General features: G+C 38.7%; 1 protein-coding gene across 3 annotated transcripts in view; it reads left to right on the top strand.

Moving 5' to 3' along the window:
• LOC126354794 (COP9 signalosome complex subunit 1) overlaps positions 1 to 13,203 on the top strand; it is an 86,515-nt gene that overhangs the window by 23,537 nt on the left and 49,775 nt on the right. For all 3 annotated transcript variants that reach the window (XM_050004706.1, XM_050004704.1, XM_050004703.1), the window contains 4 exons: positions 3,008 to 3,140; positions 3,225 to 3,422; positions 8,045 to 8,122; positions 11,396 to 11,631. In XM_050004706.1, coding sequence (XP_049860663.1) covers positions 3,008 to 3,140; positions 3,225 to 3,422; positions 8,045 to 8,122; positions 11,396 to 11,631 — 645 coding nt within the window. The remainder of the gene's footprint in view (positions 1 to 3,007; positions 3,141 to 3,224; positions 3,423 to 8,044; positions 8,123 to 11,395; positions 11,632 to 13,203) is intronic.

Below are 13,203 nucleotides of genomic sequence, written 5' to 3'. Positions count from 1 at the left end.
GACAGAATAGATCTCATTTCAGGGTGTGATTTTAGTTCATGGCCCTGTCAAAATAGCTGATTAACACATTCCAGACCAGAATAATACTGAGTCACCAATGGTGTGCTCTGAAGCTGTTTTGTTGAGGCATCAGCAGTACCAGGATCGGATGTGATGGCCCGGGAAATCTGCATTTTAACTGGGCTGTGGTGAAGGCTGAGGTGAGAGTGGTGGTGTATTGCCATAAAGTGTCTGAATCCGAACAAATATATTTTTGCCTTGCATGCCAATGCTGTATGGGAACATTTGCCATGGAAAGGATGGCAACTGCCAAAATGTAAGTACTGTTTGTTGCTAGCTTTAATGTGGATGGAAGTGTGTAGCTGGCCTTCAGCAAGGACAAGATCAACATCAAGTAAAGTGGCATGGGATTCAGTATAGAACCATGTGAAATCTAATTGGGAAAAGGTATTCAGAGATTCTAGGAATTTTAGCAGGTCAGCCTCACCATGAGCCCATATGGCAAAGGTGTCCACAATGTATTTAAACCAAACCAGAGGCTGAAGACTTATGGATCCCAGGAAAGCCTGTTCCAAGCGAGCCATGAAAAGGTTGGCTTAGAAAGGAGCCACCATGCTTCCCATGGCCGTATCCCTGATATGTTTGTGTGTCTGCCCCTCATAGGTGAAGTAGTTGTTGGTAAGTATGAAATTAAGGGTGTAGGAAGGATGCCATAGGTTTGGAATCAGGTGAGTGCTGAGTGGGGAAATTTTCAGCAGCAGACAGACCATGTACGTAGGGGGTGTTGGTATAGAGGGAGGTGACATCAGTGGTGACAAGCAAGGTGTGTGGTGGGAGTGGGATGGGCATGGATTTCAGACAGTCTAGGAAATGGTTGCTATCTTTGATGTACGAGGGGAGTATTTGTACTGTGGGTTGCAGGTGTTGATCAACTAAGGCAGATACACGTTTGGTGTGTGCTTTGAAGCCAGCAACTATAGGATGGTCAGGATGATTGGGTTTGTAGATCTTAGGAGGAAGGTAAATGGTGGGGTCCATTGTTTGGGTGGGGTGAGAAGTTCTGTTGATAGATGTGTTAGTCCTTGTGAGGGTCCTGAGGTTTTGAGGAGGGACTGCAGGTCAGTTTGAATCACAGTGATGGGATCTTGATGGCACACTGTATGTAGAGGTGTCAGACAGCTGGTGTCAAGCTTCACTAACATAAAATTATCAATTAGAATGAATGGGCATAAGCAGAGGGTATGTACTGGCAACGTGGAATATCCTGTTGCAGAGCATGCTCTACAACATGACATTCGTGACCTCGGCGCCTTTTTCATCGCACGTGCCATTTGGATTCTTCCCCCAGACACCAGTTTCTCATAACTCTGCAGGTGGGAACTAGCACTACAACATGTCCTTGGTTCTCACCACCCACCTGACCTTAATTTATGTTAATTTCTTCACTGTGACTACTCTCTGCTTCACACAGTTTTAGTTCTCTACATCTTTCATTATCTTTCCCATCTATTATTTGCCTCCCCCTCCCACCTCTGTTACGTACAATGCACTTAGCTTCTCACCCTTATTAACTTGTGCATGAAGTTTTAGTAGTAATCTCTGCCTTGCATATTACCCTGTCCTCCACCTTTAAGCTCTCAGGTTTCCAAATCTTTTTTGATGCAGTCTCCAACAGTCAGTCTTTACTTCTCATCCGGTATGGTAAGTCTTCTGAACCACAGTTCTGGGTGACTTTCCCAGAGTCTTCCCCTTCTCGTAGACCTCTCCAGTCCTTTTCTTTCAACCTTCTTCCTTCCACTTCAACCCTTCCGCCTGCAGGAGCAGCCACTGGCCCCAAAAGCTTGCCAATGTGTGTGGTCTGCCACCACTTGGTGGGTAGATTTTTATGTACCCAGTTAAAAAATTTCATCTATAATTGATTGTTTTCATTGTTATGTCTTTTAGTGTGCTTTTTGCAGGTTGGATGGTTGAATACAGTCAAAGGTTGTGGATAAAATGAATGTAGCTACAATCATATACTGTTTTAATGTCAATAAAGAAAATAATGTATCACCATATTGCCACACACAACTTTCAAAGTATCTGGTATTTTTGAACCGTATATGGACATACCTTAAAATGTGGTGTGTAAAGTTTTTCTTTATGTTTTGTGGTAGACCTTGCTGGTTTTAAGTGGTTCAAAATTTTAGCTGGCGTTGCTTGAGAGATTCGAAAGACTTACTGAAAACCCTAAAAGAGAACCGTATTGTAAGGCTTACATTGTTTGCAACATTCTGAATAAATTTGCAGCACATTCTGAACATCTCTAATTAAGAAAATTTTCAAACTTGGTTATTTACAGCAGACTGAGTGATTATATTCATGTTAGTTGCGGCATTTATGTTAAGGAAGCAAGTATTAAAAAAAGAAAGGTTGGTACTTACCATAAAAAGGACAGGTCAAGTTGTAAATGTGCACAATGAAGACACTTACATAAAGCTTTAGGCCACAGCCTTCATCAGTAAAACACACACACACACACACACACACACACACACACACACACACACAAGACTGCCAACTCCAGCATTCCAGCCCGAGATGTCGGAGTTGACAGTCGTGTGTACGAGGTGTGCTTGCTCAGGTGTGTGAATGGTATTTATCTTTCTTTTACTGATGAAGGCTGTGGCCGAAAGCTTTATGTAAGTGTCTTCTAATTGCATCTATCTGCAACTTGACACGTCTTGTTTAGGGTAAGTATCACTCTGTGTTCCTACACTGTTAAAAAAAAAAACTCGGTTAGTTTCGTTGTGGTGGCAGGCATTTACACTCAAAGAGGAATGTTGGATGATGACACAGTCAAATGTGTGGTTGAGGTATATGAGGAGAAAATACTAATGACAATCATGCAATTAATAAACACTTAAGATTTGTCATAAGTTTCTGCTTAACAAGTTACTTGTTGAATTTGTGCATCGTGTTCATCACATAGGATTTCCCAGGTCAAATACAGGAAGTTTTCTTACAGAACCACTGGAGGTTGTCCAGGAGGGCAGAGTCTGCCAGATATTGCAGGTGGTGGCGCACAATCCACATCGCAAGATTTGCCGACACTTGATCTCGTGTGGGTTGAATCCAAGTCAAAAAAGGCTGCTCTGAAGGTATCCATTTGTTTTCTTTTAAATTATTACACTTGCAGATGTGGTCTACACTAGTCTCATTTTTTAATTTCTGTGTTCTTACAGTTGGAGAAACTGGATACAGACTTAAAGAACTACAAATCGAATTCAATTAAAGAGAGTATAAGACGTGGCCATGATGACCTAGGAGACCATTACCTAGACTGTGGTGATTTATCAAATGCATTAAAATGTTATTCAAGAGCCAGAGACTATTGCACCAGTGGTAGACATGTGGTCAACATGTGTCTCAATGTTATTAAGGTTGTAAAGCAATTTTATTACATTATTTTATTTTTATATGTTATTGTCTAACTTGTGCATTGTTTGCCAGTGTAGAACTTGTCAAATAGCTTCACTATGACATGAATTTTTAATTGCTAGCCATTTGCTCTCCTACCTGTCCTGTTGCTGCCTGATGATGATCAGGAACAAACTTAAGTTGTGTAGTGACTCACCTTAACTTTATAATTGATTGCCACTGTACCGCAGTTTGCTATACGGTATGAACTTTTTTATTATGAGAATGTTTCAAGTTAAACTGTCCCTGCTTCACACAGTTGGCTTATATCAAAACACTAAAATCAGTTTAGGCCATGGAAGGAGATTATTAAGCCTACAAGCAAAAACTGAACCAAATATTCTTCATGACAGTTTGGTGGAGATGCAGTGGTCTCTAAACACCTTGCTCGACATGTGATATTAACACGTTGACGTGGTCTCTCTCTGACACCATAATGCCAAGATTCTTCACAGGAAACAATAACCCAGAATATACTCTTCTGCTTATTCAACATGATGTTATGGAACACACTGAATCTTCATCTTTACAAGGAATTCAGACTTACACTACTCACACATCTGTCTGTAAAGTTTTTCTCTACCATGTGGATCTTGAAATAAAGTAATGGAGCTCTACACACTCAGTTATATGTTTCACTGTACACCTTGACAGGATGAGAAAAATATTACACATTCACTGAGCACACCATACTGTGACCATTCATCATCAGGAGTAAAACTACTGAAAGCAAAAAATGAAATGAGGCAAGACAAAGTGCATAGCATACATGTACTTGTTTAGGTGGGACATACAGTCTTCACTGTGCAGTTCCTTTTCTAACCACATTAATCACAGATATGAAATCCACTTCAGACAAAACTCTGCACATGAACTTCATCTGAAAGCGAACAGCTATTTGATTTTTTTACTTCAGCATATGGAGGAAGCACATGTTAAACTGCTGTGCATTTCCTTGGCAAGCTCCTGAGACATCAGTCTTCATCCATCACCTGCTGCTGAGTCTCCCCCGTGTGTGTTCCCACCACCTCCTAAAACAATAACAACCACCACCACCACCACCACATCCACGGTATACTTGAGCCATCCACATGTTAGGTCTTTAATATTTCCTCATTATTGCATCTGATACCACTTCAGATGTTTCTACATTTTTCTCAGACATCAGTCTTCAATAATCAGTTATCACAAATTTAATTCTTATTTTACTGGTCAGAGAAATAATAAACTACGCACTGCACCATTTTTCCCTCCAACCCACCAAACTCGGACAGGGTGGCATGGTGCAGTGGTTAGCACAATGGACTCCCATTTTCAAGGATGATGGTTCAATTCTGCATCCAGCCACCCAGATTAGGATTTTCAGATATTTCTGCAAATCACCCCAGACAGGTGCTAGGCTGATTCTTTTGAAAGGGTATAGGAGATTTCCTTCTGCATCTCTGAACCAATCCGAGCCTGTACTCCATCACTAATGACATCTATGTCAACAGGACAGTAACCCCTAAGCTTCCTTCCACCCAACTTGGATGAGACCACTTACTTGGCTGAGAGGTGTCTTCACTGTAGACCTGAAAGTCAACTATTCAGAATGTTCTCGAAGCTCTTGGAGGCCACCCACGTGGCTGCTTTCTAGTCACAACCTGACCACATGCCCGTCTCTCCTCCAAGTGAGCATATCCTACATCACACACTGCATTCTGTTGCTCTGCTGAAAATGAATACAAAATTGGCTTTCCTTGTGCCCCCTGTAATCTTTCGTGTGGAAGCATTAGATTGTTTACTCTTCACAGAAGCGTGGAATACGAAAAGACTAGGTTGCTGCATTTCAGTTGTCTGCATATAGTATATCTGGATATTTAAAAAATCTTTCATTCATTTGTAATAGATTTTGATTGCAGTCATGCCTGCTTTCAGATTAAATTAATGTTCTTTAGTTGAAATCAGCTAACTTACTGAGAAATATGCAAATAGAAAAGTCATGGTGAGAGTAACAGCATACATTTTACCAGTAAGCATCTGTGTTTTACTGTGTGTTAGTTATTAGAAGAATTTTGAACACAATTGTTTATTTACATGTTTTACACAGTATTAGACACTCCAGAAAAAAGTGAAAGTAGAGGGCTGCTGCAGAATGTAGTGACTAGAGATGCATTATTTAGAAGTTAACTTCGTGTGTAACAAAATAACCTTGAAACATTCAAGAATATCTCAAGTGTAGTTTCCCTAAAAAGGTTACTCTTCCTGCAAAGGATGTGCTAATAGACTGTGTGAACTCTATCTCCCCTCAGCAGAAAAGGGAAACTTGATGACCAAAATACTATGGAATGAAAACAACACAACACAGCTTCAGCATGGAATGGCAGTAATCTGGTTTGAGCCTCATCTTGTTCATTTCAGTAGTGCAAAAGTTCATTGTGCTGGGACTGAAAACTTTGAATATTGACCAATGTTATTCAAAAATTGACAGAACACCACCATTTAGTAGTTTGACTTTGTCATTGTCACACATTTACTAACTTTAAATTGACTTGTTGGATAGTCTACATCTTCAGTGACAGTTTGTGACAATAACTGCCCTAAACTTCATTCCACAAATCTGTCTACAAAAACACACAAGGTCAGTTTTCTGCATAAGTTACTATAAATATTTTGTGCAGCACAAGAACAAGAATAGAAAACATAACCACAGTGTGAAGACTGATAAATGCAATTTATATTTCCAACAATCAAAGAAGTCTGTGAAGACACTTCACACATGCATGGTAACGAGAGAGATGATGTGGACAGGTGATGGCGGACAAGCTTTTATATTTCTCATTCCTTAATTTAATCTGAAAACAGACAAACTTGCATAAAATTGTTTACCCACTACTTTCTATGCACAAACATTTCTACATAACAGTTAGTAATTTACAGAAGATTACAGAACTATTTTTTTCTGTCTACACTGGGAATCACCTATTTTGAGTACAGTTGTCACACACAAAATTATGATGATATGCAAATTCTTAGTGACTTAATTGATTAATGAAGGGTTCGTTTGGTCTAGAAAAGTAGTGGCAATGAAAGTATGGTGTCCAACTTGGGAATTAAACAGGTAAAACAGAACAAAAGGCAACAGCAATTTTTTATCGTACCTATACTTCTATACTAATTATCTTTTAAGTTAATTAAATAAGATTTTCAAATCTCATTCAGTACAGTCCCCAACAATTAGTCTTTCCTTCTCATTCATTCTGGTAAGTCTCCACTGACCCACAGTTCTTGCGACTTTTCTGACACCTTTTGGCAGTAATCCTTGGCATGTGTTCTGTATTGCATGGGGCACTTTCTTAATGGTCTTGCAGTAAAAGTGTGCATTGATTGTTTGGCCTCGTGGTAAGAAATCAATCAGCAAAATGCCTTTTTCTGTCCCAAAAAAACGGTGCACATGACTTTCTGATGTGTCAAGATTTGCTTAGGCTTAACCTTCATTGGGGGTGAAGTGTGTCGCCATTCCATTGATTGCTGTTTCGTTTCAAGGGTGTCGTACGATACCCAAGTTTTATCCCCCGTGAATATCAAAGAAAGAAAACCACCGCCTTCTTCGTTGTAGTGTGCCAAAAACTGAAGTGCACTGCCCATCCATTGTTTTTTGTGTTGTTCAATCAGAATTTTGGGTACCTAACATGAGCAAAGTTTTCGAAATTTCAGTTTTTCAGTAAGTTTCATTAATTAGTGATCACGAGATTTGTGAAACTTTCATAGCAAGGGCACTATTGTGTGAACTTGTGGTTGTGCTTAATCTTCGCTAAAATTGTGTGAACCAGTTCATCAGTAACCACAGATGGCCGTCCACTTCATTCTTCATCGTGCACTTGATCACATCCTTCATGGAACAGTCTAACCCATCTTCTAACCATTGAATCACTCGTAGCATTTTGTCCATAAACCATGCAGATTTTCCTTTGGTTTAACTTTCTTTGCATTTAGAAAACGAATCAGAGACCTGATTTCACATGCGGCGCATTTTCAATTACGGCTGACATTATAAAGAAGCACTACAAAGCACATGTCTGCAGCAGCAATCTGAAAATGGCATACATATCTTCATGAGTCAGAGTAAGTGCGGCACATGCTTTGTGGACAACTCTCGTACTTCTAATAAGGATTGACCACTTGAGAAAAGTTTATATTAATTATCTGATTTAGGTTTCATTAAGGAAACTTATTTTGAATTGAAGTACTGTTACATGTCATTCCGATAGTGTCCATAATAAGAATTCGGTCCTTCCCTGATTTGGAGCTGAAAAAGGCTAGAATATCTTGTTGGTGACATTGCCTTAGCTAGTCAGCTTGGTAGCATTGGACCAAAATTCATATCCGAAATAAATAAATATATGAATGCAAGTTGAGAGAGTGGAACTTGTGTTTCTCATTATTTCTTATTGCATAAACAGAACCTTATTGAATAACATGTTAAGAAGTTAAGTTTGAAAATATGCAGTCAGTCCATCATTATGCTTATCATGCTTTCTTAATCACCTAGTTAACTGTGATAGTTTCTCAGGTATGTTGTTATAGTAAGTTCTTGATCCAACAGGTGAGTGTCTATCTGCAGAACTGGTCCCACGTTCTGAGCTATGTTAGCAAGGCTGAAGCAACGCCTGACTTTACAGAGGTAAGCTTCTGCAGTGATATAATTTTTTATACATTGGATATACTTAGGAATTTTGTAAAATCACTGCAAAAACAAGTTGTTAAAACTGTGGCTCCCCACACACTACTGTTATGATTTTCCTCAATATCTTGCTTGGTTTGCATTTTATGGATCAGACCAATGCAACAGTGTTCTTTAATTGCTTTCACCACTTTTGCATTGCGTTGCATCATATTCTAATGTAGCGGTTTCATAAGTTATTGTTCCTATGTTATCAATATGCTTTCTCTGTATTTTTCATGCTTTCTAGTTATAAATTCAAAAAAAATTTTGTTAACATAGTTTAAGTAATTGTATTGCACTGTTTCTATTTTTTGCATGTTGCATTGGTTACAGTTACAAATAAGAATAACTACACCCAATAATTGTTCAAATTACCATACAAATTACAACAATTAAAAATAAAAGAATGATGTGTTACCAAAAGCTACGTAGCTGTATGAAGGTGCTTTATTCACAAATACTGGTTTCACATCATTATAGACACTTTTTCAGGTTTATCTGTTAAAAATACAAATCACTGTATGAAATTCTTGAAATAGAAATACATAACCATAGTGAAACTTCCTGGCAGATTAAAACTGTGTGCCCGACCGAGACTCGAACTCGGGACCTTTGCCTTTCGCGGGCAAGTGCTCTACCAACTGAGCTACCGAAGCACGACTCACGTCCGGTACTCACAGCTTTACTTCTGCCAGTATCCGTCTCCTACCTTCCAAACTTTACAGAAGCTCTTCTGCGAAAGGCAAAGGTCCCGAGTTCGAGTCTCGGTCGGGCACACAGTTTTAATCTGCCAGGAAGTTTCACATCAGCGCACACTCCGCTGCAGAGTGAAAATCTCATTCTGGAAACATAACCATAGTGTTCACATAAAACAAGAAATAATGATGAGTATTCACAATAGTTACATTCAGCTGGCTCATTCAGCAGGCATGCTTTGCACATTTTTACAAGTACCTTTTGGGTGTACTCAATATCATTATGGCAACCCACCATTGTGGTTTGACTTTTAACTTGGATAACTTCCCAAAAGCTGGGACACTGTAGTTGTCAATCTACATTATGGAAATATGACCATTGAGTGTACTACTCATTGCTTCTTGTTGAATGTAAACATTATGGTTCTGTATTTCTACTGTTTACAAATCACTGTGTGAAATTTTTGATTGTTGACAGATAAACCCAAAGATGCATCTATACTGAGTTGCGAGAAAGCACCTTCATACAACCATGCAGCTTTTTGAAACACTGTCATTCTTGACTTTTAAATTTTTGTAATTTTTATGATAATTTGAACAGCTATTGAGAGTTGAGTGGCATTATTGTTCTTCATAATGTGTCTGAGCTGTTTTTGCCCTCCCCAGAAAGTTATGTTAAGAATTTTTTTAATTGATAGAATTATTGTCTTTTCTTCGTTTCTGTGGGCAGTTAAATGTTACTGCTACTTTAGATTCCTAAGTAGCCATTTCAAATAGCACTACTGTTTTATTGTAATTATGAAAGTAAATTTTTTCTTGTTTATGTACAAAGTAATGTTCACTTAAAATTGTCTCTGTTCCACGTTTCAGCTTTGTGGTGTTTGGTTGTAATTTCATTATCATAATGATCATTATAGTCATTCAGAAGCATTATTTCCTCTGTTAGTTCTGCACAAATCTCCGTAATAGTTGCAGGAGCAGCTAACATCCATATGAAGAGGGCATCACTCATTTCTTTAGAAATGAGTCTTACGAAGTGGCATTTGCCTCAGTTCAGGGACCTTCTCAGTACTTCACATTTCTCTCTCTCTCTCTCTCTCTCTCTCTCTCTCTCTCTCTCTCTCTCTCTCTCTCTCTCTCTCTCTCTCACTCACTCAACTATTTCTGCTAAAATCACTCTTGCTTATATTCTAACATCCTACAGAAATTAGATTGCTTTGATGCCTGATGCAGTTCCTTATACTTCAGTGATGCAGGGATGCAGGTGGTTCGTAGCTGTCAGTGTGTCTTCGATTATTACCACAGGTACCATGCAGGTGCAGAATGTCTCCCATAGCATAATACTGCACCCACCAGCTAACTTCTGTGGCACACTGCACACGTTGAGCCCCACTCACCTCGATGACGGCGTTTGTGGAGACGACCATCAGTATAGTGTAGCAAAAACGTGATTCACCAGTAGAGCTGACATATTTCCATTGATTGAAACCCGATAATCTCGTGCCCACTGCAGTTGTAATTTGATGTCATTGGGTCAATGTGTGAACATGTAGGGGTGGTCTGCTGCAGAGCTCAGTGTTCAACAACATACAATGAATGGTGTGCTTTGAACACTTGTGCATGCACCAGCATTATGCTCTTTTGGCAGAGGTGCCACAAATCAGTATCTATCCTACTATATAGAGCAGACAAACCTCTAAACTCCACATTCTATGAAGAGTCGTGCATGTCCAACCATTTAACGCGTAGTGGTAGTTTCACTGTCCTTGAACCTGTTTCTGTAAATGCTCACGACAGTAGCACATGAATATACAACCAGCTTCTACATTTTCAAGATATTCGTTAACAAGCTCTGTGTAATAATAATATGCCCTTTGTCAAAGTCGCTTATGGCAATGGATTTCCTCATTTCCAGCCTAGATCTTCACTGGGATGGTTTCCCATCTGTTTCTGCTCTCTGCGTACACACTTCCTGTTACCACACCACATGGCCATAATGCCACCAGGCGGCATCAAATGTTGTGGTGGACAGTTGTCATAATGTTTTGGCTTATCAGTGTACAAAATGAACAGCAAGTGTTCAAACTCTTTCCATGGGCCACTGAAGTTACTTCTACATCTATTGAGGACTCATGATCGAAGATAATCCAGATAATCTATACCAATAATCTTCAGTGCAACCTAAATTTCACTTGATATGGATTGCATATATCATACTACTGATGATAAATGTAGGTGTGCTACTGAGTTAAATGGTGTTATCATTTTTGTAACTTGTAGGAGGGGTCACTCTAACAGATAGTGTTCATCGTGTGTTTTTCACATTGTTCCTATGCATTATTTGCCCTCTCCAGTGTGTCATTGTGTATCTTTGCTATTTTCTGACTTACAGCTTTTTCTGTTTTTGTACTATATGTAATGTGTAATTTATTATGTGATTGACAACATATTTTGCCACATTAGTGGGAATGTAAATATATTGATAGTGTATCTTGAAGTGGAAGTGTTCACTGAACCCCTGATGTTGCTCATGTAGGTACACGGCAAAGATAGCAATCAGACGATTCTCACCAGGCTGAAGTGTGCCTCTGCTCTAGCGGAACTGGCCACCAAGAAATATAAGTCTGCAGCGAGACACTTCCTGCAAGCAAATTTTGATCACTGTGATTTCCCGGAACTGCTGTCTGCCAGCAATGTTGCGATGTATGGTGGTTTATGTGCCCTCGCTACCTTTGATCGCCATGAACTTCAGAAGAATGTTATATTCAGCAGGTTTGTAACGAAGGATTTTTAATACAAAAAAACTTCATTACTGTTGAAGCATGGGTACTATTTACTCAATGTAACTTGGCAGTTCATGTGGGTGGTACTGGGAGCAATCCCTGCCTTCCACCAACATGTCTTTCACAGGATAGGCTGCTTATATGTAAGGGGAAACGTGTGTTTCCATGAAAGTGTAGGTGACAAATAATGATCTTGTATTGAGTTTCTATAAGTGAAACAGAAATCTTGTTGCTACAAATTATAAAAATACTAGGATAGAAATTTCGTAGCAGGAATGAGTCAATACTGGCCAACTTACAGCAGTACAACTGTACTCAGCACCCGCCACAAAAATTGCTGAGCTATATTACATGACTGAATCCTGTTTAATATGTAATAACTACAGTGAACTGTATGATGATAATCTCAATTGTCAGCTTTTAAGGCAGCCAATCTGTGGCAAATGCACAATCAATATTTATAGATTTGTAAAAGTTCCAGCTCCCAGTCTGCCCTCCTTCCAGAGCTAAGAGGGAAAAGATACATTTAGAGACTTGCAAATGCAATCAGTTTTTGTGTTAACTGAACAGTACTGAAAGTAGAAATTAGACAATGGGATAAAAAGAAATGTAGAATTGTTAAACCTAGTTATAATGGCATCAGTTGTGACAATATTTTGATATTTGTAAGGTGTTTCTGAGGGATGAAAGGGAAAAGGGCAAAAGAAATGACAGCAAGGAGACATTATTTATAGGAAATTATTTTTGGGTCTTGTATTGTTAAAGGTTAAGTAGACTGAGAATTGAGTATTAGAATTGAAATATCCTTCAAAGTGCCTCTGCTATATTTGTCATTATTTACTTTACACAACAGTTTTTATCTCAGGTATTAACAACAACATACTTCAGCTGTATGTAGTCCTTTATTACTGGATCACTACAGTTGGTGTGTGCATTAAATGCCACATCTTTAGGTGAACATATGACCAAAACATCAGAGTGGAAAAGCTCAGACACTTTCTACCCAATATTCGTTGTCCATCAGAACAAAACACCGCTGAAAGGCAGTGTTTTGTTATGAAGGACAATGAATGTTGGGTAAAAAATTTCCAAGTTTTTTCGCACTAATGTTTTGTTCATATGTTAACTGAAGATGTGGCTTGTAGTGCCAAGAAACCGGTAGTGATCAAATAATACAGGGCTAAATATAGCTTAAGCGGTTATTAATACCCAAGATGACTATTCATAGCTGTGGTTGCCCTATCTACAAGGTTGTCTGTGCAAGAGTTTTAGTTTTAGCTTCTACTAAATAAATACTTATTTAATTTAAGTGGACTGTGCAAAAATATAATTTCATAAGATAGCAAAAAGGGAAAAATCCAAACCCAAGGAATACTCTTTGCCTTAGTTTGTGAGAAAAGACATGTCAGTAGATGGTAGTAGGATATTACAGGGTGTGTCAAGGTGAAAGGATAATTTTTAATCAATAATACCATGCTTATTACACAACATTTTAACAAGTTTATTGGTTCAGCATTTGTTTAAGAATACTAAAATGTCCATAAAACATAATCTTATGATT

Source organism: Schistocerca gregaria, chromosome 3 (assembly GCF_023897955.1).
Source record: "Schistocerca gregaria isolate iqSchGreg1 chromosome 3, iqSchGreg1.2, whole genome shotgun sequence".
Lineage (NCBI taxonomy): Eukaryota > Metazoa > Arthropoda > Insecta > Orthoptera > Acrididae > Schistocerca > Schistocerca gregaria.
This window is presented reverse-complemented; position numbering and strand designations above follow the sequence as displayed.